The following is a 23,986-nucleotide window of genomic DNA, read 5'->3' on the forward strand; positions in this document are numbered from 1 at the left end:
TTTCTTCCAGCTCTTGTTGCTCAGGCTGCCAGGTAGTAAAGCAAGTCAGACACAGGTAGCCCACAGGGGCAGCTCTTACTGTTCAGGCAGGCCCCCTTGGAGGGCCTGTCACATATAGGTAGGATGGGTTTTCATAGGGACTAAACTTTTTTAAACAAAATTAAATTTGTTTTGTCATTTTTTTCTGATTTCTTTAAACTGAATAGGACATCGCAGAAGAGGAACAGTGGGTTGGAAGAAGGTAGAAGAGTAACATTTGAAAAGCAGACTGATAAATGTGCCCTCATAACGTGGTATTAAGTACCCTAATCACCAGTAGGATGGATTGAGAAAACACAACATTAAAAAAATAAATAAAGAAGAAGAAGAAAGAAAGTCCGACAGCAGGGCATTGCCAGAAGCTCCACCCAGCCATTTCTCCTTACATCTCATTGGCCACTTCTTTCTGCAAGGGAAGCTGGGAAATGTAGTTTTCAGCAGGGCACAACACCAAAGGTTCTTTTATTAAGGAAGGAAGGAGAATGGATATAGGGTAGGCAAATAACCTTCTTTCCTCTAGGGAGGCTACAGCATTTCTGAATTCAGGTAGTGGTGAGAAAGGAGGGACAGAAACTCAACAGAGCTAAGCATGCATATGGATATGACAGACAGCCGTGCTTTCCATGCTACCTCTTCCTTATTCACATCCTTTCTTCTTGGAGTACATGATGCTTTCTTGTTGCCCTTTCTTCCCTTTTGTAGAATTGAGGGCATATTTTCTTACCCACATGTGCCCTAGAAACACGATGTGACTTGAGCTAATGGAAGAGGAAGGAGGGCGCTGAAAAACTAGATGGGCTTCTCTAATCCATTTTAGCCAGATCTATTTCCTGAGGCAGGACACTGTGCTGGAAAGAGGATTGGCTTGAGTTCAGGAATAACCTGGGCACAGGTTGTGGAAGGGTTAGTGAGCCTTAACTTACTAGTTGTCAGATTTCTCTTTCATAAGCTGTACAGTATATCTGTTGGCATGGATCAGTAGAGATTGTGAAGGTTTGGGGGAAAAACATAAAGTACAGTGTAAATATATTACTTTTAATCATTTAGAATTACATCTGCTCTTGTTTTTAATCTTGAAATGCAAAAGGACACATGGCATGCACTTTGTCCTCTACATCAAGAGGAAAAAAGTATTGATTGAGATTATTCTCTAGTTCAGTCTCTCACTACTTTATGTCTCTTCTGATAAATGTATCTGTCTCCTTTTGTATGGCAAGTAAGAATCCTTTAACTTTCTAGAAATTAGAAGTTAGGAAATTTAGAAAATTTTATCATAGGTCTCAAGATAAACTACTTGTTTCTTATTCAAAATATTTCTTAAGCCTTTCTGAGATGAACTAGCCATTCTAAAATAATACCCTAAATTGTTTTTCCCTTGCTTTATACTTTCCTTTGTATCTCAGGTAAGGAGCTCAGCATAAACCCCTCAGTGATAATGAGTAGCTTGTCTGGAATTGGCATGCATTACACAGATGTCAGAGCTTCTCTGTTTTTTAAGAGTCAATGATTTCTTGGTGGAATAAAAAGTAATCAAGAGGATTGTCACCTCTCAGAGGATACTGACTTACCTTTAGAGGTTGAGAAGTTCCTGACTGATAAGATGCATGATTAGAAGCTGCTCTGACTTTATCTTGCCTTTACCACTCTAATTAGTTCGTGTTAAAAGTCTTGACTAATCAGGTTTCCTAGCACTGCTTTGTGAATTTTCCCTTTTATTCAGGGGTGGGGATGGTAGTAAAACAGATCACCCCCTCCTGTCGCTCACTGTAGAGTCGGGCTCAATCCAGAGATCTACATTAGGCTCTGAAGACGATCTCTTTAGGGTGTGTCTGAGCAGAGGGCCAAATGCTTCTGAGGTCAGCTGGGGTTTCCAGATGGCAATAGGTCAAAACTAAAAATAGGAGCGTAAACTCTTCTACCCTGGCCCATCCTGTTCGGCAGAGGCTGGTTTCAGAAGAGTCTAGAAGTGGCATTTGCACTTTCTTCAGTTGATATCCAGCAACCTTAAATCTTCTAGAATCAAATATAGAAAGAATGTTTGTCAAGGGAGCAATGCTGTCACAGTAGAACATACCATTGACATAAACATGAGGGTTAATTACAGCAGGCTGGTCGACCAGTAGCCCCCCACTGCCCTCTGAGTTGTTTCTGACCCATCCTTATGGCTTGGAAAGATTGTGACTGATCTGTTGTCCAGATTTGGACCATATTCCCAAATCTAAATCCTATTTGTATTTTATAAATTCTAATTATTCTTTTTTCTTTCTCTAAATCCTCTTGTCTATACCAAAAAAAAAAATTCTAGTTTTTCATTGGTATTTTTTATGTAATTAGATTCAGGCCCATGTCAAAATGTACTCTTGCATTCCTCTTAAATGACTGTGAGTCAGGACAGGGTTCCCTAAGGCAGGGGACCTTTTTTCTTAGGACAAGGGCTCCTGAAGCAGCTCATTAACAATTTGTCAAAGGGATTTTTGTTCCTTCCACCTCTGAGCATCAGAAGTCAACCAAGAGAAGGATCCCAGAATGTTCTGAAAGCTCTAGTAAGCTTGACTCAAATCTAAGGATTTGCCCGTCATTGCCCGGCTATAGAGATACAAAGACAAATGTGGCACAGTACTTGCCCTTAACAAATCTGCATTTTAGTAGGAGGAGACAGATATATGAAGAAGAGTGCCACTAAACATCTCCGGGATTTTGACTGGAGTCAGCCAGGTGAGGGGCAGGTATAAGAGTGGAAGGGGAGGGGCTTCCCTGGTGGCACAGTGGTTGAGAGTCCGCCTGCCGATGCAGGAGACACGGGTTCGTGCCCCGGTCCGGGAAGATCCCACATGCCGCGGAGCGGCTGGGCCCGTGAGCCATGGCCGCTGAGCCTGCACGTCCGGAGCCTGTGCTCCGCAACGGGAGAGGCCACAACCGTGAGAGGCCCGCGTACCGCAAAAAAAAAAAAGAGTGGAAGGGGAGGTGAAACACTTCATGGGGGTGTGACCCTTGAGCTGAACCTTCAAATGAAAGATGCTGGTCCCAAGGGCATGTTGGAGAAAAGCATTCTTGGTAGAGTAAGGCAAGACAGAAACATGAGCCATATGTTGTTTGGGGACCAGTCTAGCTGAAGCATGACTGGAGTTTCATAAAAGAGGCAATCAGAATGGCAAATGGGAGTAGATTACAGTATCTTGACTACCATGAAAATTAAAAATTTCCACTTGTAAGCAATAGGCTAGTAAAGGGATTTTAAAGGTTGACTAATGGCTCTGAACCTGCCCCGGTGGTACCATTTGTTTGTTTCCTAGTTGGGTTTCCTCTCATTCCTGATATATAAGGCAAGTAATTATTGAGCACCTACTAACACAACTACCTGTGCTAGGGAGCTACCATCCATTTGTAAAACCACTGGTACTCTGACTCTTTTGCATTACACTCTCTATAGTACGTTTCCCCTATTTAGGAAAGTGGGAGGTATGAGGGCACTATGTTACTAGCACTTCTTGATTCCTCAGTGTTTGCTTACTTGCTAATGACTTTTTTAAACCATCATAGAAAATCACTAGAAAGGGAAGCATACTATTTGAAAATGCACTGCACACATTTTTATCTTGTGACTGGGCATGTGACCAAGTGATTTCTGTTGACAGAATGGTTATACACCACTGCACATTACTGCCAAAAAGAACCAGATGGACATAGCGACAACTCTGCTGGAATATGGTGCTGATGCAAACGCAGTTACCCGGCAAGGAATTGCTTCTGTCCATCTTGCAGCTCAGGAAGGACATGTGGACATGGTGTCACTGCTCCTCAGCAGGAATGCTAACGTGAACCTGAGCAATAAGGTAACCTTTTTTCTTTTCCTCTGCGAAGCATCCAGCGCAACAAAACCTCACCTTCAAAAGATCGCTAAGAAGTCATGAAAAATTCAGGTCAAATAGAGAGTGCAAAGTGTAGTATGCACAGAAGTATGTACCAACATGTCATTTATCGTAGGAAGACCTTGAAAACAATCCGTTTAAACAATAAGAGAATGTTAAGTCAATAAGTGCAAAGTCATACTGGTGAGTAACAGAGCCATAAACATGAGGTCCACAAAATTGTTCTAGTAACGTGAAGTTTTGTTATAATGTAAAGTCAAAGGGCAACCAGAACATAGTAAATAAGAAGTTGTAGGTTGTAAATAAAAAGTTGTAAGTTGATCTATGCCACAGATATTTGGGGGGTACCTACTGCCTGTCCCAGTTTTAAGTCCTAGGTTACAAAAAGAAACTGGAAACAGGTCTGCCTTCAGAGAGTTCATTTTAATAACAGAAATTTAGAGTAGGTGTCTTACTCCATAGAGCAAAAGGTTAGTCTCTGTAGGTAAACTGGCAGTGCCAGGGAACTTTTTAAGTCTCTGTTCCCAGAAGTCTTCAGACTCCCCTGACCTCACATTCGACATCCCCATGGTTAGTGAAGAGCTCTGTGAAAGTCCAGCCCACAGTTACCCAGAGACATGTTAAGGAGGTCACTGCCTCCACTGTGTATAGCAGAGAATTTGGGTTTGCTGAACTGCTTATTAATACCTGAGTCTGAGATCTGCCCAAAATACAAGACAGATATTCCTTAGTCTTCAGATTTAAAAAAACCTTCAAGAGTGTCCCCAAATTCCCGATAATCCAAACTCCCTGTTATTTAGCTTCTCCTCTACAGGGTGGTGATGGCACAGCTATGACATTTCTCAGCCATAGCTCAGATATTGGAGTAGAGTTTCAAGATAGCAGTAGTTTTATGGCAATGAATAATAAGTAGTTTAAATATTTTAATATATGTGGCCTGTGTTTTGTGATCACAGAGGCTTTGAATTTCCTGGGTATGAATCCGAAATCTGACTCCTACTTGACGTGTAACTTGATTGGACAAGTTATGTGACATCTCTGAGCCTCACTTTCATTCTCTAATAAACAAAGACAACAGTCTTTACTTCCCAGAAATGTCAGGAAGATGACTAACATTCAGCACCTTCTTCTAAGTGGAAAAAGAATAGTTGTCTTAATTTTAGACTTTTCACAGTTTGGGGAAAAGGTTACTCTGCACTAATCTGAATTCCCAAGGTGGTAATTTAACAAATTCTATGAACCAAAAGACATACGTAAGAGAATAGGAAAACCTTTTTTCAGTTTTAGTATCTTGAAAATCCTTTGTGATCATTGCAAACCAAACACAATTTTCTTTTTTTTTTCTCGTGTACTGATTTGCTTTTCTCATATCTTTCTTTTTAAACATCCCTTTGGAATGTATGCCTCGGCATTAATGGGAATCACGAAGCAATTTCAAGTAGTCATTATAATCAGGATTTGTTTGAGCTGTTGTATTTCTAAGGTTCATACACTAATATATAGACCAGCCTTATAATAGTTTGCTGGAAAATTCAACCTGTCTTAATGAGATGGAGGACGTGGCCTTCTCAAATCGAAGCACATTCTGGCATCCATCAGTGTATTTATTCTCAGGAGCCCAGAATATTATATCTCATTAATTCTCCCAGAGACAATACAGACCTGAACAATTGGTTAACAGGTGAACATTTTCTATAGGTCTGACACCAAAGTACTGTGTAATAAACATTTTTTTTCCTTTAAATTCCTTTAGCTAACCCGTGGCAATATACGTATTTAGCCTTGAATCCACCTTAAAATCATTTTTAAAAAATTTAGGCTGAGAACACTTCAGAAAGAATTTCCCAGTGTCTGCTTCGGTAGGCTAGATCAGCCAAGGGAATTCTGAGGACCAAAAGACATAGCAAAGGAAGAAAGCCTGGAAATGCCCAGCCACCTTCCTGACAAACTCTACATGAGCAAATATATCACCAAGGAAATTCCCATTAGCACACTGCGCTTAAGGAACTTTCAAGCACTTCACAGTACCTAGAAATGGTCTAATAAGAAGGCATTTGTAAGTCTTTGCTTCCTTTCTCAGGAGTCATTTTCTGTATCAAGTATTAAATAAGTTCCAGTGTGAAAACAGAAAATCCGCAGAGCTCTATTCAATAAGGACTCTGACAGGTTTTCTGTCCATGTTTCCTGAGCTGCCAGAGTTTTAAACATCAGTTACTCTCCCTCCACCCCTTCCCCCTTCCCCATCCCGCTTCCCCATTTTTCACTTGCTAAACAATGAATATTAAAAGAAAGATTTAGCTTTCGTGAAAAGTATGATTGAACCAAACACTTGATGGTTTTCACTTATTTCTCTTCCTGCTATTCACCAGCAGTTCCCGGGTTTTTAAGAAAAAGAGCCCATGAACCTACGTTCCTGCCGAAGTACTAGCGTTTGATCTGGTGCAATTTTGCTTTTGACGTTCCCACTTTCCCACACGAATTCTGCAGACCACAAGTAGCTGTATTTCTTTACACAGCCAATAGAATACGAAGCAGAGCTGTTGCTCTTCCAAGTTGGTGGTGTTCTCTCTGTGCCCAATAAATGCCACTTTTAAAATGAACCAATGCTCAAAACCTTTATCAAAGGTTAACAGATAACTTCTGAACTCACACAGGGCTGTTTTAACCATCACATTTTGTTTTTTAAATCACGAATGTAAAAATAATTTTTTCTTCATTTAATTTATACTATGTTACCGAAAGATGCTTGCTTTTTCCTCTGACTCAGTCGATTAGTGGGTGGATTAAACGCTAGATACTCGACTGGTTATACAAGGATTAAAGGTACAGTAGTTGCCTCAAGAAGCTCACGGTGGTTTGAGGAATACAGACGAGAAGAGAGTTTAAATGCGGGATTATGATGCTCTCGACAGAACTGAGCACGCAGGTGGTTCGCACATAAATAATAACAGTGAAGCCTTTTTCGAGACCAAGGGAGAGAGAGGGAAGCCCAGGAAAGCTGGAGGTGACTCCAGGCCAAAGGTAGAGTGGACAGCACGAATGTCCACGGGGGAATGCGAGAAAGTAGGGCACCAGCCACAGTACATTCCCCCAGCTGTGCTGAGAACCACTCAGTAAAGTTCTTCAGAAGGTTTGGAAAGTCTCAAACTTAGAGTAGGGGATTGTGACACTTTTACAGAATGTTACAGCTGCAAATATCTGTGCCTCTAAAGTGGAACGTGGAACATTGTTCTATGATTATGTCAGTGTTTGGGTGGTGGCAGTTTTGGCCCCAGGCTTATTTTTCTTGGATTTCAAGTGAAGGCACCAGTCCTCCTTTTCCTGTTTCCCCTTTTATCCAGTTTGGGTGAGCTTCTTCCAAAAGTCTGTAAAGAGTATTAGAAAGTCAAGAGTGAATGACTCTTCCTGAGTCCTGTCATTAGTTTGATGGAATAGCAGCTCCTAAATGAATACTGTTCAGCATCTCGAGGGTTCTGTGCCCTTCCTGGTGCTGCTTTTGGTTCACGCCTTTCCTCTGACAAATAGGACAGGTTGATGGTCTTGCTACGCAGATGCAGAGGAGGAGAAAGAGGCCGTTAGGACTCAGGACATTAACTTGTATGCTCATAATGGATGAAAGAAAAGAATCTGGACGCACTTACACCAGCTTACGTTCTCTTAAATGTTATTTATGAAAAATGCAGCTACAGAGGACTTTTAAACCAGGGTGCAGTCTTGGTGATTCTTTTCTTGGCCATTGGGATAACCACATCGCCTGTCCGTTCTGTGGTAGAGTCAATTTCAAGTATCTGGTCTCATTAAATGACCTGGAAATTTTCACGAGATAGCCTTCATATTACATTCTCATGAGACAGCATTTATATAACATTTCACAGACCATTTTTCCTACCCAGAAGCAACATAAAGAAAATATTTGTCAGACTTGGGTATTAATATTTAATGGAGAAAATGATATCATCATATGTCAGTATTCAATTTATTAACAGTTTTTATTTTAATAAATTTTTCTAAAGCTAGTCATGCGTTGGTAGTGCGTTAGAACTCTTGCATAATTTTGTAAAAAAATAAAAAGACTCTATTTTAAAAAAGTGAACACTGAAATACATAAGAGGAAAATGATATAATGTCTGGGATTTGCTTTAAAATACTTCCGCAAAGCAAAGAACAAACAGGAGGTAGGGCTGGATGAAGCAAACGGAGGAAAACCTTGATAATTGCTGCATCTGTGATCAGTACACAAGGTTCAGCCCATTCCCTCCACTTTTGAGGATGTTTGAAATTTTTCATTAAGCCTGCAGATAACCATGTTGTCACATGCTAGTATATAAACTTACTCTATAGAATTTTTTTTTTTTTTTTTTTTTTTTGCGGTACGCGGGCCTCTCACTGTTGTGGCCTCTCCCGTTGCGGAGCACAGGCTCCAGACGCGCAGGCTCAGCAGCCATGGCTCACGGGCCCAGCCGCTCCGCGGCATGTGGGATCTTCCCTGACTGGGGCACGAATCCGCGTCCCCTGCATCGGCAGGCGGACCCTCAACCACTGCGCCACCAGGGAAGCCCCTATAGAATTTTTTAAACATAGAAATTGTAGACTTACTCTTCTTGAAGTCCTAAATTGTTTCTCCAGCACGCCTGTGTGTCCTCCATCCCTCCTGTGAGATGACCACTTTCATCTTTTGCAGAGTGGCCTGACCCCACTCCATCTGGCTGCTCAAGAAGACAGAGTGAATGTGGCCGAAGTCCTAGTAAACCAGGGGGCACACGTGGACGTCCAGACAAAGGTACACAAAAAGATGGTGCCCATCCGGAGTGTCATTGTGACTCCTTGTATGGAACAAGTACAATTCTCTAGGGGCAAAAATAAATCTTCCGTCATATCTTTTGTACTCGTTATTTCAAACGTGTATCTGTACAAGGGACACCAGTGTCTCTGGTTGTGGTGTCCCAGGTGCTTTGACCTTTACTGGCCTGAATACTTTATGTAGCTGCATATCGCTGCCTCCTGTGTTAATGCAGTTTATTAATCCTTGTTACAACACATCTGCCCATCAAGGGCAGAGTGTGAAACTTGTACCTTTTTTAATTTTTGTGACTGAGTTTTAAGAAATGCATACCGAAAAAGTTGTCGAGGATACATTAAGTTTTATTCAACTACTACTCACTTGCTAAATTTCTTATGGTGTATATGATCGCTAGCAACTCCTTCCCTTTCTCAGCCAAAATAGTTATCTTTTCAAAAAGAAATTTCTGATTAATCTCATAGAATGCCACCATTTCAAACTCACATAAGACGCATGGGTGTTTTGTGTCATCATCAAAGATAGGACTTCATATCAGTCTTTCTCTGGATAGTTTCTTTCAGCACTTAATTTTGTTACTCTTCATATCAAACTTGTATCTACTTCAAAATGTAACTTTGTTTCTGTGTGTCACATTTTTGACACAAAAATGAATACTTGTTACCTATTATACTGTGAATACGAACATTTCTGTGTATAATGTAGATGGATTCTGAGGTGTGTGGACAGATATTGAAGATATTAATAACATAGAAGGGTCACCAGGAATTAGCCAGGTAAAAAGGTATTGCAGACGCCAGAGTCAGGCTGGATTTACGGGACGAGCACAGGAGGCAGCCCTGAGTAGACTACACCCTTTGCACCGTGTTCTGACCCTCTAGGGCTGTGGCTTCTCCACCCATACTGCATTCTATGAGAAAGAATCTGCCCAAAAGAGACGTGACCAGGCAAGATCCTTTATGCTTTTTAAACTCTGTATTAAAATAGTGAAGCAAATATAATGGTCCCTGGCTGGGGTAGTCTTAGATAGAGCTGTGACCCAGGTAGCCTCCCTCACTCCCGTTTCTGAAATGCCTCGTGCCCTTCGAGTCCCCATGGCCTCTTTGGTAGCCTAAGTGCCCAGTTCCCTCTATTCTGTTTCTTTCCAAATTTTTCATTCTAAAAGAACCCCTTAGCCCCGAATGCCTTCCTAGATAGCTGAATGTTTAACAGAGAAACCAGTAAAGGCAACAGTAGTGGCTGAATGGTTTCTTGTTACTTTCCATGAAAATACAGGCATTTTTCAATCTGAAAAGCTCAGACTGGATTTAGCTTATATTCTTTACTGTGCTTGTGCACTTTCATCAGAAAAGAAATCTTTACTTTAGAAATTTGCAACTTCATGGTAAGTAGATTCACCCTGTGTTGTTCTGTTGACACACACACACACATACACACACGGACTTATAAACATTTTATTTGGTTCCCTCTCCCTTTATAGATTAAAAATTTGAGAAGGCAATAACAGGGTTCTGTTTCTCAGTACTTTTTATCTCAACACATCCAACATATACACCAGCAAAATTCAGTCAGGGATTAAGGCAGTGATTCTCAAGGGCAGGTTGGGAGGAGAAGAAATGGTGCCATGAGGCTTCTGTTCTAGATTTGCAAAAGCTACCCCACGGTTTAAGAGTATTGGGTCTCCACCAGGGTTTCCTTCTAACCCTGTCCAACTCAGGTCACAGTCTGTAATCATTTTTGTACTCAGTATAATATTTCTGAAGCATGTACCTTTTCCTGCCCTTTACAAGTGATGTAGTTCAGAAAGCATCTCTCTGTCTCTTAAAAAAATTAGAGACCAAAAAAAATCACTCTCTCATCCTTTTTCTTCTCAGCAAAGATCACAGCACCAAAAAGAAGTGAGGCTATGATTGTCCCATAGTTGAGTAGAGCAGGAGTGCAAAGACGTGGGTTGCTTGGATTTGCTTCCTAGCCTTGAAAGTAAGGAGTTGATTGTATCCCATGAGCTTCCAAACTCTTCCTGGTAAAGATGACATCCCCAAGCAGCCGACAGGTAGAATGTATGGTACCATTTGAGTCACTGGCTTCAATTTTAAAATAGTAATAATTAAATTATCAGGAGCTGTTTTCTCTTGTGGGGAAGAGACCAGAACATCCTGGTAACAGCCGTGCAGCCTTCCCACTGGCCTGCTGACCCACCATATCTCCACCTCACTTTGTATTTGAAGTTCACCAAATCAGTTCAGACTAAATTGTGCGGCTGGCCACGGGGTCTAATGCTCAGTGTCGTACAGCTGAAATGAAGCCACTTCTTTTGCTTTTTTTTTTTTTTTGCGGTGCGCGGGCCTCTCACTGTTGTGGCCTCTCCCGTTGCGGAGGACAGGCTCTGGACGCGCAGTCTCAGAGGCCATGGCTCACGGGCCCAGCTGCTCCGCGGCATGTGGGATCTTCCCGGACCGGGGCACGAACCCGTGTCCCCTGCATCGGCAGGCGGACTCTCAACCACTGCGCCACCAGGGAAGCCCTCTTTTGCTTTTTAAAAGGAGAATCTCTGGAAGCATTTTATTTAGACCACCCCAAAGCACACCAAAGCACTGATTCTCGGAGGTACTGATTAGCAAGTAAATAGTTAAATTAGCTTTCTTTTAATGTGTGTAAAATCATGAAAAACATTTATTTGATACATACTTCATATTTGTTTCTAGAGCTCTTTCTAGTTGTTCGATTCTTACCTGAGTGATACGTTCCTTGTCCTCACAGAATTCACAGTCTAGAGAGGGAGACACAACAATAAAAATGTAATAATAATAGCAAAACTTACTACTCATTTTCTCTGTGTCAGATACTGTTCTAAGCATTTACCCTCATTAATTTGTTGAATCCTTATGACTATCTTATAAGGTTGGTAAAATTAGTATCCCTATTCTACAGAAACTGAGGCACAGAAAAGGAATTGCTCATGTAAGGTAACATAGCTAGCTGGTCCAAAGCCTGATTTTGACCCCATGTATAAATAAATAAATTCAGAGTTATTGGCGTTAACTGAGTTATTTACAAAGGTGGGAGTATAGAAGGGGTCTGTAGCTGGTTCAGCATCACAGGAACATGAGAAAAAATTGGGGGCACACCCCAAGATACTGCTAGATAATTAAGATGATCTCAGAGGGCCTTGATGTGCCACGCTTAAGTTTTTAATCCAGTTTGTACTGGGAAGCCTTGAGAGGTTGTAAACAGAAGATGATAAGATCAGATATCTGGTTTAGAAAGATCCTAGGAGACAATGCAAAGAACGAGTTGGTAAAAGAGCTTGGAGCAGGGGCCGTTAGAAGGCAATTGCTGAGGTCCAGATGAAGAATAGAGAAGGCCTCAAGTAAGGGGCGGATGGGATGTTGGTAAGCAAGAGAGAAATTGAAGAAATACTTAACAAGTACAAACAATAAGACTTGAGACCATGTGTATATAGGGACTAAGGAAAAGTGAGAAATTCAGGACAAATCTGAGGATGTGGCCCTGTAACCAGGTGATCACAAGTCCCGTTCAGTGAGACAGGAAGTGAAGGAGAAGAAGCTGGTTGGAGAAACAGCACCCTGAGTTCTGTATTGGGTGTGTTGAGTCTTACATGACCTAGGGGTAGCTGTCTCTAGGTAGAGACAGCTAGTAAATGACTAAAGCTTTGGTCTGGGATACAGGAGGGGCGTCTGGACTAAAGATACCGATTTGGACGTGGTCAGAATAAATGTATCCGTTGAAACTGTGAATGTGGACGTGATCGTTGAGGAACAGTGTGGAGGAAATCAAAGACAAAATCCCTAGGATCAACGATATTTTAAAGTGGTTGGAGGAGGTGGAAGGAAGCAGGCCTGACTGAGGGCAGGAGGGAAATCGGGAAAGAATATGACATGGATGCCAAGTAACTGAAGACTGTCAAGGAGAGTGTGACACAGAAGAGAAAACACTAAAACACGTGCACTGGAGTGGCACCGGGGTTATTAGAAGGCAGTTTCACTGGAGTAGTGGAGGTGGTGAGATATGGGGAAAATGGAAGGGAATGGTGAATAAAAATGGGTTTTTTTTTTTTCAAGAAGCTTTAAGAGAATATAGACCCAGGAAAGGAGAGAAATATTTGAAAGGAGTGATTATTGTTTCCAAGTTTGGAAGTATGGCAGTATGTTAGTAGGCTAAGAGGAAGGTGCCAGTAGAAAGAGAAATGGTCATAGAAGTTATAAGGGATGTCAGAAGTGGGATAGGCTGGATTAGGGATGGAGATGACAATTGCCTTATTCTTCTTCTATCATGACGGAAATACTCTTTCATAATCTTTGACTCTTCTGTAGTCCCTGAGAGGATCTTTGTTTTGTTTTCCATTTTAACCCCACACTAATTTTGGAGGTGAACAATAAAGTAAAAAATTCACAGGAGAAATTTTTTCAACTTTTTTCCCCTTTTTAGCGTGCTAAGACGTTCAACTGTAGCACCTTCAGGAAATGAGATACTGAGAGTTTATTTTTAGAGTTTGTTTTCTAAAGGAAAAATCTCTGTCTGTTACTAAATGCAACTTTTCAATCTCAATCAGTTTTATTGAAGTAAAATTATGAAAAAGCTATTTATAGAAATATCTTACAGCCTGCCATATTATTAAGTAATATTTAGTGTAACATGTGACAAGAGAAAGGTATTCCCTAAAACAATAGTATCAACATAAAAAAATTTGAAAACAAAAAATTTAACTGAAATAAAATCAGGGAATAATTGTAGTTGTGAGTGGGTGTGTTCACTGAGGAAGACTATGACAAGTGCAAGGAAGGCCAAAGACAGACCCGAGAGAGCACAGGTTTAGGAGGTGAGGAAATAGTGTGGATTTCCTGCTCCCGCTTTCTCAAACCATGTTGCATAGGGAGGCACCTAACTACTGCTCAGTAAGATCTTATGCTCACGTACCATAGATCAGAAACAGCAGCCTGAATATTCCATCTGTACCTGTTTGCTCTTCCTACACAAATACACCCTTTCAGTATTGCCTAAAGAAGATGACTTAACTTCAGCTTATAATGATGGTATAAGTAGGCAACAGTGAAAAAAGCAAGCAAAGACTGCTCAGTTATCTGAACTATGACTGTTCCTTAGTTATTAAAGAAAGAAGAGTTGGTCTTTCCAAAATGTATTGCCACTAGTTGAAGGGAATTTCCCAAATCACATCTGTCTGGGCATGTGCAAGGTGCCATTTACCATGGGAACTTTGTGGCCCTCAATGAATGGAGGAGCCCCAATTTTGGTTTCTCTGGATGAAAACTAAATCTTCCTGGCATGCATATGTATTTTTAAGAAAATACTGTAGTATTTGTGGAGCAGCAAGAAGACCAATGTCTTAGAGCAGCGTGAACAAGGGAGAGACTCGTAGGAGACGAGCTCAGAGATGTAATAGATGGGAGGCGGAGAGCAGGGTCCAGACCAACCGTGTCCTAACAGTCCACTGTAATGACTTAGGGTTTTACTAGGAGTGACAGTGAAGCTATGAGGATGAGAAGAAACTGTACATTAAGGTACTTAGAATAATTCAATTTCTTTTAAAAATCTGATCAATACAGTAGCACAGTAGCCATTGGAAAGTGTTGCATCATTGCTTAGGCATGTTGACCAGAAACTTGAAGAGTTCCTTAATATTTAAAATTTTAAAATATTTTCCGTAATCTTTTGGTTTGGGATCAGTCCTCTGCCACTAACACTGGGAATAATGTTACTTCAGTCGATTAAGCTAATTGTACTGAGAACTGGTAGGAGAAAACTGTTTTCATGCCTCCCTCCCTAAGCAGCATTCTGATTCCTAACACAGTATCCTGAGTTCCTCAGTACCAAGAAAGAACCCTGCAAAGCAGGCAGGTGAATTCTGGTCCCCAAAATGGGATACCCTTCATCGTGCATGAAGCAGCTTTAGGGGTCCTAAGTCAGACTCATATACATGTGGTTACGGTGAGCTTATCAGCAGGGTCTGGTCAGTGTGGCTGCACTTACAGTTCAGGTCATGGAATAGAATCTAACCAGAGTCAGTTCTTTAAGGCAGCACATCCCTGCTGAGGTGTCTTCACCTTCCACAATCGGCTGTGTTCTGGACGTCCCCTTTTCAAATTCAAATACACCCATTTGCTGGAGTGTCTTAGTTAGTTTAGGCTGCTATAACAAGAATACTATAGCCTGGACAAACCTTTTTTTCTCAGAGTTCTGGAGGTTGGGAAGTCCAAGATCACGGTGCTGGTAGCCGGTAGAAAAGAGAAGAGTCAGGCTGTCTCCTTTCTCTTCTTATAAGGGCACTAATCCCATTCATGAGGGCTCCACCCTCATGACCAAATTACCTGCCAAAGGTTCCATCTCTAAATACCATTACACTGGGATTAGGGTTTCAGCAGACAACTTTTAGGGGATACAAACATTCAGTCTGTAGCACAGAGTCACCATAAAGACACATTAATGCCATCACATATGAGATGCAGACACTTGAAAACATGGACCCCTGACCCATGCCCATTTAGAAATATTAAAAGTCTGTGCTCTCCCTTTCAGTGTTCTGGTGCTGCCAGTGTCATCATAAACAGAGATTGGCCATGGACACTGAAATTGTGTGGTGGAGTCTGTTACATTATGGCCATCTAGAAAAAATACCTGGAATATCCTTTTTTAAAAAAATAATTATCTAGAATATATGTGTGTGTGTGTGTATCTATATATACATACACATACATACACACACGATATATTTTTTAATAGATGGAATTTATAGCCCCTCAAGGGTCAGTGGATATTAATTGGAGAAGAAATCCATTGCTTTGTCTAAATGAGTGGTTTTCAATGTGTGGGGCTCTGGCTAGGTAGGCAGAAGACTTTAACGAGAGCATCTATTCCTAAGTCAAGTTCATACATCGCAGACCTCCTGAACTCACACCAGCCTCTCCCGCTTCAGTGTTTCTGTCCTTCGTATCTCCGTCACGCATTCTGATCATCATCTACCGCTTTCGTGATCACTTAACCACTTCACATTTTTAACCTCAATTTTATGCTTTGAGAGAGTAGAGCGTTGAATAAATGCTAGTCCAAGTCTGTCCATTGAGCACGCTTCTGACCCTCTGCGAGAAGCCACTGGATCCTTCTGTCTAGGCTGTCTGTTGTTCCATCCTTTCGTCCTATCTTGAAAAGTTGTTACGGAAATAAAATGAGCCGATGCTAGAGCGAGCACTTTGGGACGTTTAGTAACTATCTCCATGTGAGGTGGTATTGTTATTTATACCTTAGATTAGCTCTGAGAATTATCAATGGCATTTGTTTTATATAGGGGAAAAAAAACTCTTTCTGCCTCGTTAAGAAAGATTATTTCTTAATAAAGTTTATATATATATATATATATAATTACAGATGGGATACACACCGCTACATGTGGGCTGCCACTATGGAAACATCAAGATTGTTAACTTCCTGCTCCAGCATTCTGCAAAAGTGAATGCCAAAACAAAGGTAAACTCCTTTCTCCTTTGTATCTACCAAGTCATTGATCTCGTGTCCAAGGAAGTAAGAGTCTTTTCTTCCATCTTCCTTCTACAGAATGGGTATACGCCGTTACACCAAGCAGCTCAACAGGGACACACGCATATAATCAATGTCTTGCTTCAGAACAATGCCTCCCCCAATGAACTCACTGTGGTAAGAGCAAAGGGCCAGCTAAATGATGAGGTGGGAGCTGGGTGCTGGTGTCTTCTTACATTTTTATTGGACAGGGTTACTTTTTGACTTTCTGTGTTTAGTAGGCATAAACAGAGCATTCAGTAGAATGAAGGGAAAAGGACAATAACTGTATTGTTGTGAGTTGTCCAGAGAGAGAGATGTGATTAATGTTTCCCACTTAAAAACTACAAACCGGGCTTCCCTGGTGGCGCAGTGGTTGGGAGTCCGCCTGCCGATGCAGGGGACGTGGGTTCGTGCCCCGGTCCTGGAAGATCCCACAGGCCGCGGAGCGGCTGGGCCCGTGAGCCATGGCCGCTGAGCCTGCGCGTCCGGAGCCTGTGCTCCGCAGCGGGAGAGGCCACAGCAGTGAGAGGCCCGCGTACAGGAAAGGAAAAAAAAAAACCTACAAACCCACTGCTACCTAGTAGGGAGTACAAACATAAGAAGAAGCACGTGTTTGTTTCCTTGATTACATAAAACATTAAAAAGCCTCTCGGGTTCCATGTGTAGCAGCCCAGACTCTGCTGTACGAGTAGGGACAGGTTAGGTGTGTTTTGTGCAAGGTATGTCTTTAATGAAACAGCGTTTTGGGTGTGACAGTGGGAAGGGACTGGTGAGACACTCACCTTACGTTTGTAAAGGCAAACGTGTGGAAACACACAGGCGCTGAGACACGTGGAATGACCTGTAATTCCTTGACCATGTTTCCCTCTTCCCAGAATGGGAACACTGCCCTGGCCATTGCCCGGAGGCTTGGCTACATCTCAGTGGTGGACACCCTGAAGGTGGTAACTGAAGAGACTGTGACCACAACTGTGAGTAGTGGATGCCAGACCTTGTAACCCCATTACCCCAAGAGCCAGTTCTCAGATTGTAGATTTTTCCAGGCTTTGGGGAGATGAACCTTTTTTCCTCCATTCAGAAACTAAGCACCGTATTTCCAAATGCTGTCACCTCCTTAATGGCAGTCAGCAAAGCAAAACTCTCATTTCTGATGGGAAGAAAAATTCAAAACACTAAAAATACCTTTTCAAAAGTTATACCTTTCAAAAAGCTACAGAGATTTTAGTCCCATAGAAAGCTGAATGTATTTCTTTATTTTGATATAAAAAAATTTTTTAATGAGATGTTTTGACATCCTTCTTTGACAGTGCAAGAAAGATGAAAACTCTAAGTTGGTTCTTTAAAATATTTTAACTCACAAATGATAATGGGTACATTGTCATCATTATTGTAAAAATATTTTTGCCTTGTTAGAGAAACATTAGAGGTGGGTTCCAAGTCAGTTTTTCCCACCACGCTCGCTTCTCTTCCATTCACCTATTGGAGTTTTCCTAGGAAAAACAATCACTTCTTTGGAACCCCGTCTGGTGCCTTTGAACTCCATCAGGATTTGGTAACTTTGGAATCAATAGCAGATATTACCCCATGTCAGAGGTTTACTTGAGTTATTCCTGACTGCATGACTCAACACACAGGCCTGAGATTGAGTCCGTACAGTGTCAGTTTAGGACTCTGCAGCACTTGGAAGTATCAGCTGTGCTTCCTTTTCTCATATGCCACCTTCCAACACGAAGAAGGCATAGTTCACGTCTGCAGTCTGGATATACAGTGCTTCGTACAAAACACCATGGCTTGAAGGACTCTGTTGCTACCTGCCGGTTGAGTTATTTGGCTGTGTACAGGTTTTAGAAACTAAAACTTCAGCCTGCTGATCACAAAAGAGAAATGTTGTAATTTGCAGAAGCGGAAACAGTAGCTTTAATGGACTAGAGCAATGGTTGTCAACCAGGGCACGTTTCTAACTTTAAGATATAGCTGGAATAGAAATAAATTCCTACCTATTGCTTTCATATACCTCTTGAGTATTTCATCATCTTAAAATCTATCATTAAATTCTCGAGAAAAGAGTTTAAATAAGTAATGTTTATTAACCTTAATTTTATAGATATGCCATGTAACTCTCTTGAGAGTAGGAAAGGAGAGAAGGACAAGGTATTAAATAACAAGCAAGTGTCACCATGCTATAAAAGACTTGAAGTCACTGAAATAAATATGTGAAACTTCTGTTTCAATGTTAGAGAATTGAAGATGGTATAATAGTTCAAACTATAAATCTTATTTGATTAAATGTCAATGATTTTCTCACCTGTTAGGAAAGTGCAAAATATTTCTTTGATATCAAAAAGAGCTTTAGGAGAAAATAAAGTTACAGACAGGGAAAGTAAAGTTACAGCCTCGGGAAATGGACTGAGAGAAAAGGGTTTTAGGGCTCCAGTTCCTAGTGAAAGAATGTGCACGGCAGTCATGCCATTTCTCACTCAACATCATCAGCTGACTTGGTAGGTGACTTTCTGCCAGAGAGAAAAGATTACTCATGCTAACAGGAAGGTCCAGTTTGCCTGGTGAAGTAAATGAGGCTTCCGCCAAATGAAACGCTCACATTGACTAGAAAAGAGGCCACTGAAGTCCCTAAGACCTAGTCCAGCCCTGTGGTATTTGAGACTTTATTTCAAGCTGAGACACCACCTTGTCAGCCCTGCCTTTGCAGTTGCCTGTCATCTAGCTCAGAGAGGACTGACGGGATTCAGGGTGGGGTGTGTGCCCTTAAGCTAACTAAGCACATTGCAGCCGCCCGCAGGTGGGTCTCTGTTCAGACGTTATGGAAGCCCCAGCGACCATTGTCTCCTTAAGCAGGCATCAGTTCTTCAGTAGCCTTAAAAAGAATACTGCATCTTTGCTAGGAGTGCCTTATTGGATATGGCAATTCGGAGAAAGATGCTTTAGTTAATGACATTACAATCACGGCAGAGTAGGAAACTGAGTGGCTAGAAGCGGATATCCAAAAGATACGCATTAAGCTATTTAAATTGCATTGTTTAAAATTCCCTCAGTAGCAACGAGCAGAGTACTTCTATCACTCAGATGTTGGTTTCTAACAGCCTTCTCTAATGGAGGGAACCAGGGCTCCTTGGAGAAATGACAAAATCTACAACTGGGGCAGGAAATACACAAGATGAGCCTGCAACCTCTGGTAGTGCCAAAAAGTAAGGCCCTCCCCGTAAATAAATAAATAAACATACATACACAAAATGATGGGACGTGTTAAAGTGACACGGGAAGCCACTGAAAGACTTCCCAATGGCCAAAGCCAGAACAATTTGAACAAAAGAAATAAAATAGTATCGGGGTATAGTGCAAAGTATAAAATATATATCCATGAGTTCATTACTGATACGGATAAATGATTGAATGACTATGGAGGAAGAGGCAGATTTCTCAGGCAAAAGAATTCCGAATAATTTATGAAAATACTTTCGCCTCCAAGAGGTGGCTCACGATTCCCCATTGCTCAAGTGTGTCTGAGTGTAGTAACTTCCCTCGCAAGAAAACAGTGTGGAGAGCAGGGGAAATAGAGTAGATTACGGGAGAAAGCTGACCAACACTGCTTCAGCCACATGACCGAGTACAGCGTCAACCCTGGTGAATCATGTTGACAGTATATGCCCTTGATGTGATGTAACGAAAATGACATTTTACCGCAGTGGTCTTCCTCCCCAAAACATATCACCCCAGTCTAATCAATGAGAAAAACATGAGACGAATCTCAATTAAGGGACATTCTACAAAATACCTGACCAGTTCACCCCAAAACTGTCAAGGTCACTAAAAACAAGGAAAGTCTGAGAAACTTAGCCATAGGGGCCTAAGGAGATTGACAACAAAAGATAACACGGTACCCTGGATGGGATGCTAGCACTGAAAAAGGATATTTGGCAAAAGCTGAGGATATCTGAATCGAATATAACTTTAATTAATAATAATAAATCAATATTGGTTCATGAATTGTGACAAAGGTACCATGCTAATATGTGTTAATCATAGGGAAAACTGGGTGAACACTCTCTATTATCCTCGCAATTTTTCTGTAAATCTAAAACTGTTCTAATATAAAATATTTATTTTTTGAAAATGTTCAATTACAGTACTACATGCTGGAAAAAATGCAAAATAATGCTTTACTTCAACATGACTTGTACCATTAGTCTTTTATACGCTCAGATTAAAAGAGGATTCATTTTAAAACTAAAACATATTAGGTCATTAATATTTTCAAACAAGTAATACTGTCAGTGTTCTTGGGACGGATACAATTTATCTAGGCGAAAAGTCATCAAAGAGCAATTAAAAGATTCAGTATAGCCTTTGCTCTGTCATACTGTATACCATTCTTGAAAATTTTGTGGCAGTTAAAATTATCCTGCAAATGCATTCCCTCTAAAATATTTTCTGCAAACACATGGTTGTAAAAGTTATTGGAATCTCAATATTGTGATTTATTCTAGAAATTGAAACATACACCTAGGAAGGGAAAACGAGAAGGGGCTGGCTTGGCACAAGCAATAAAGACAGGCTTCTTGCCAATCATTCGGTTTATCATCAGCTAAGACTTTTAGTGGAATGGGGTGGCAGATCCATGAAGACCGTGAAGAAGTATAGCAATGAACTAAAGGAGGCAGTATCTCTCTCCTTTTTTTCCTTTGAAAAGCTTTATTGCGGACCTAAAGCTTTTAAGCTGGTGCGCTTTGGCCACTAGAATTCTTTCACCTTGTATTCGTTCTCTGCCATGTATATGATGAGGAACTTAGTGCTGTGAAGGCATAATTTTGATGTCATTTTGTATGAGGGGGCCTTCAAGATATTCAACACACAAATCCCACAGTAAACCAACAGATTAATTTAGGAAGCAATGAATAGTCTCAGTAAAATGTCCTGTCTGCTCATACTAAAATGACTGCTTTCTTTGTTACTAGACTGTCATAGAGAAGCACAAAATGAATGTTCCAGAAACGATGAATGAAGTTCTTGACATGTCTGATGATGAAGGTATGAAAACCTCCTTTGAGTTCGTAGTAACGAAGAGTGACTTTGTATTTTTTTCCTGAAGAAAATTCACTGCAAAATGTTTTTAGAAGCATTAATATGTTTCGTTGTAGTATCAAGAGCATGCATTTTTCACACTTACATTGTTCACTTAAATCATGCAGTTCGTAAAGCCAACGCCCCTGAGATGCTCAGTGATGGCGAATATATCTCAGATGTTGAAGAAGGTATTTGTGAATTTTTATTGTGATAAAATTTAACTACCAGCTTTATCTTCCATTTCTTATCTTTGAAATGTAACCCTTCCTTGAGTTACTAACTTTTCATTTTATCTTGCAATTATTAATTAATGTATCATTTAAACAACATGTATTTGGTATCACTGACTGTCTTCTTTTAGTCTCTTTGACTCCCCTCTCCTTGAACGCATTTTTCAATTTGAAAATGCAAGTGTTACTAACTATCTGGATTACTTTCTTACTATTTGTTTCTATTAAGCATAAAAATTGTTTTTATTGTTTACATTTGAAAACCTAGAAAGTAAAATCTGATTAATATTCATATCTAAAATTTTTTTTTAATGAGAGGGTTTATAAGGGAAGGGATCAAATGCCCATTCTAAGATGTACTCTAAGCTTTGCAGTGAAAGTTGCTTTTGAACTTGAACTCATAATGAAACCTCAACCCGACAAAACTGCTTTCAAAATGTAAGTTTTCAATATTGATTTCATGAAAGAGACAAATTATAGATGACTGTCACTATTCATGTGCTTAAAAGAAACTACTAGTTTTCTGCCTTACTTAAAAATCAGTGCGTATGACCAGGTCATGTTATGGAGTTATATTAATGAATGACATCCTTATTGTTCTTTGGAAAACTAGCATTTTGACAGTAAATAAATATGATAAAGATGGCAGATTTTTGGCCTTTTTACTGCAATAATGAAATGTTTACGTAGAGTAGAATTTATATTATATTTATGTTTCTTTTCTGCGTCACTTGACTCTCCCAGTGTTCTGATTGCTTCTCCGTTTTCCGTCTCTCATGTTGTATTTTTCTCTCGGGTCAGTCTTCGTGCAGCTAGTCTTTCTCTGCCTCTGGGTTGTCTCTATTGTAATTACCGGTTCCTTCTTTGATTTGTCCGGATTTCGTTGGAAACCTAAATAGTGGGAAAGCCTCCCTGATCCAAAGTCACTTTAGCTTTTTCAGTTCCAGTGACTGCCAAGTGTAAGTGCGTTGTAGCCAAGGACTGCCCGCCTAGGAGAGCTAATGTCTTGTTGGTCATTTCGGGACCTGAAAGTACCTGTCTCACTGTTTGTAAATGTTGTTTTGATAAATATGAAAGGCTTCTACTCATCATTTTTCTTTCTTTTTCTGTAAACCATCAACTATATGTTTACCTCTGTTTATCCCCCAGTGGATAATATTTGCATCATCGTTAGGACTCTACGAGTAACATGCCTTACTGTCATATTATATTTCGCTGCTTTCTTATGCAACATTTTCAGAGTAATTTCACCTGTGCAGAAGATAAAAGGAAAGTGATGGTCTCACAAAGATGCATACACTCACAAAATATGGTGTCAAATGAAATTATTATGAGATATAATATGACAGTCACAGACCTAAAAATTTGCTAGTGTCTAACAGGATATCCCCAAATAGCTGCATTGATGAGAGGCCAAGTTTGAATGGACCATGTAACAACCTTATACATGTGGATAACTCATTTCCAAAAAGAAGAAATTTTGAATCTCTTCATTTGAAGATATTTCATTTAGCTGTTTAACTGGAAATGACCATCATTTCCTTTAGATTGATCTCAGCTTGGGAATTTGAAATGAATAAGCAAATTTTCATTCTCATTTTATCCATCTTTCTTTAAACTCAGCCCTTGCTTTATGGATGTGTCCGGGGGCTGTTGGAAGAAAAGGGCTCTTGACCTCATAACGTTGTAGCGTTTAATGTTGAAAGGGAGTTGGTTAAAGGTCACTCAGTCTGAACAACCGTCACCCAGTGCTGGAATTACCTCTGTTATGAGATCCTGTGCCCAAATGCCTCCATGATGGGAATTGCCTAATTCCCAGACTGCCTATTCCATGTGAACAACTCTGACTTTAAAAATTCTTCATTTTAGGGAGCATCCTTGTCACCGATTCAGGCTTTAACTCAGTGATCCAGGCTCTGATCTCTTTAGCACTATTTTTTTTTCTTTTTTTTTTCTTTAGCACTATTGACAACAAAATCTGCCTCATTCATGTAACAATGCTTCTGATATTTAAAAATGCTTTTCGTATTTCTTCTCAGTGTTTCTTCCTCTGGGCGTACTATTGACACTTCCTTCCCCTGTTCCCATACCATCGTGGTCAATCTCCTATGTACATTTCATCGTGTCTGTATCCATCTCACACTGAGGCGGCCAGAGCCGAACACCATGTTCGAGGTATAGTCTGAGCAAAGCAGAGTATACAGGGCTATTGCTTTGTCCGTAGATGATAAATACTAAAAATCTATGATTGAAGATGAAGCTATTTCCAGGGTTATAATATATACTTAATTGACTCCTATTAATATTATCATCGGCTAATGTCCCTAAGTTTTGCTTTCATGAGGTCTAGTAAGCCACAGTAGCCCTTTATCACATATTTGTATCATTCTCTGCTGCATGAACTAGCATTTCTGTTTTAC

General features: G+C 40.5%; 1 protein-coding gene across 1 annotated transcript in view; it reads left to right on the forward strand.

The window, feature by feature from the left end:
* Window positions 1–23,986, forward strand: part of ANK3 (ankyrin 3) — a 324,133-nt gene that overhangs the window by 188,319 nt on the left and 111,828 nt on the right. Inside the window, 7 exon segments of the mRNA XM_060285875.1 lie at window positions 3,675–3,872; window positions 8,590–8,688; window positions 16,108–16,206; window positions 16,294–16,392; window positions 17,133–17,228; window positions 21,228–21,300; window positions 21,462–21,524. Coding sequence (XP_060141858.1) covers window positions 3,675–3,872; window positions 8,590–8,688; window positions 16,108–16,206; window positions 16,294–16,392; window positions 17,133–17,228; window positions 21,228–21,300; window positions 21,462–21,524 — 727 coding nt within the window.

The sequence above is a fragment of the Globicephala melas genome, chromosome 16, assembly GCF_963455315.2.
Source record: "Globicephala melas chromosome 16, mGloMel1.2, whole genome shotgun sequence".
NCBI lineage: Eukaryota > Metazoa > Chordata > Mammalia > Artiodactyla > Delphinidae > Globicephala > Globicephala melas.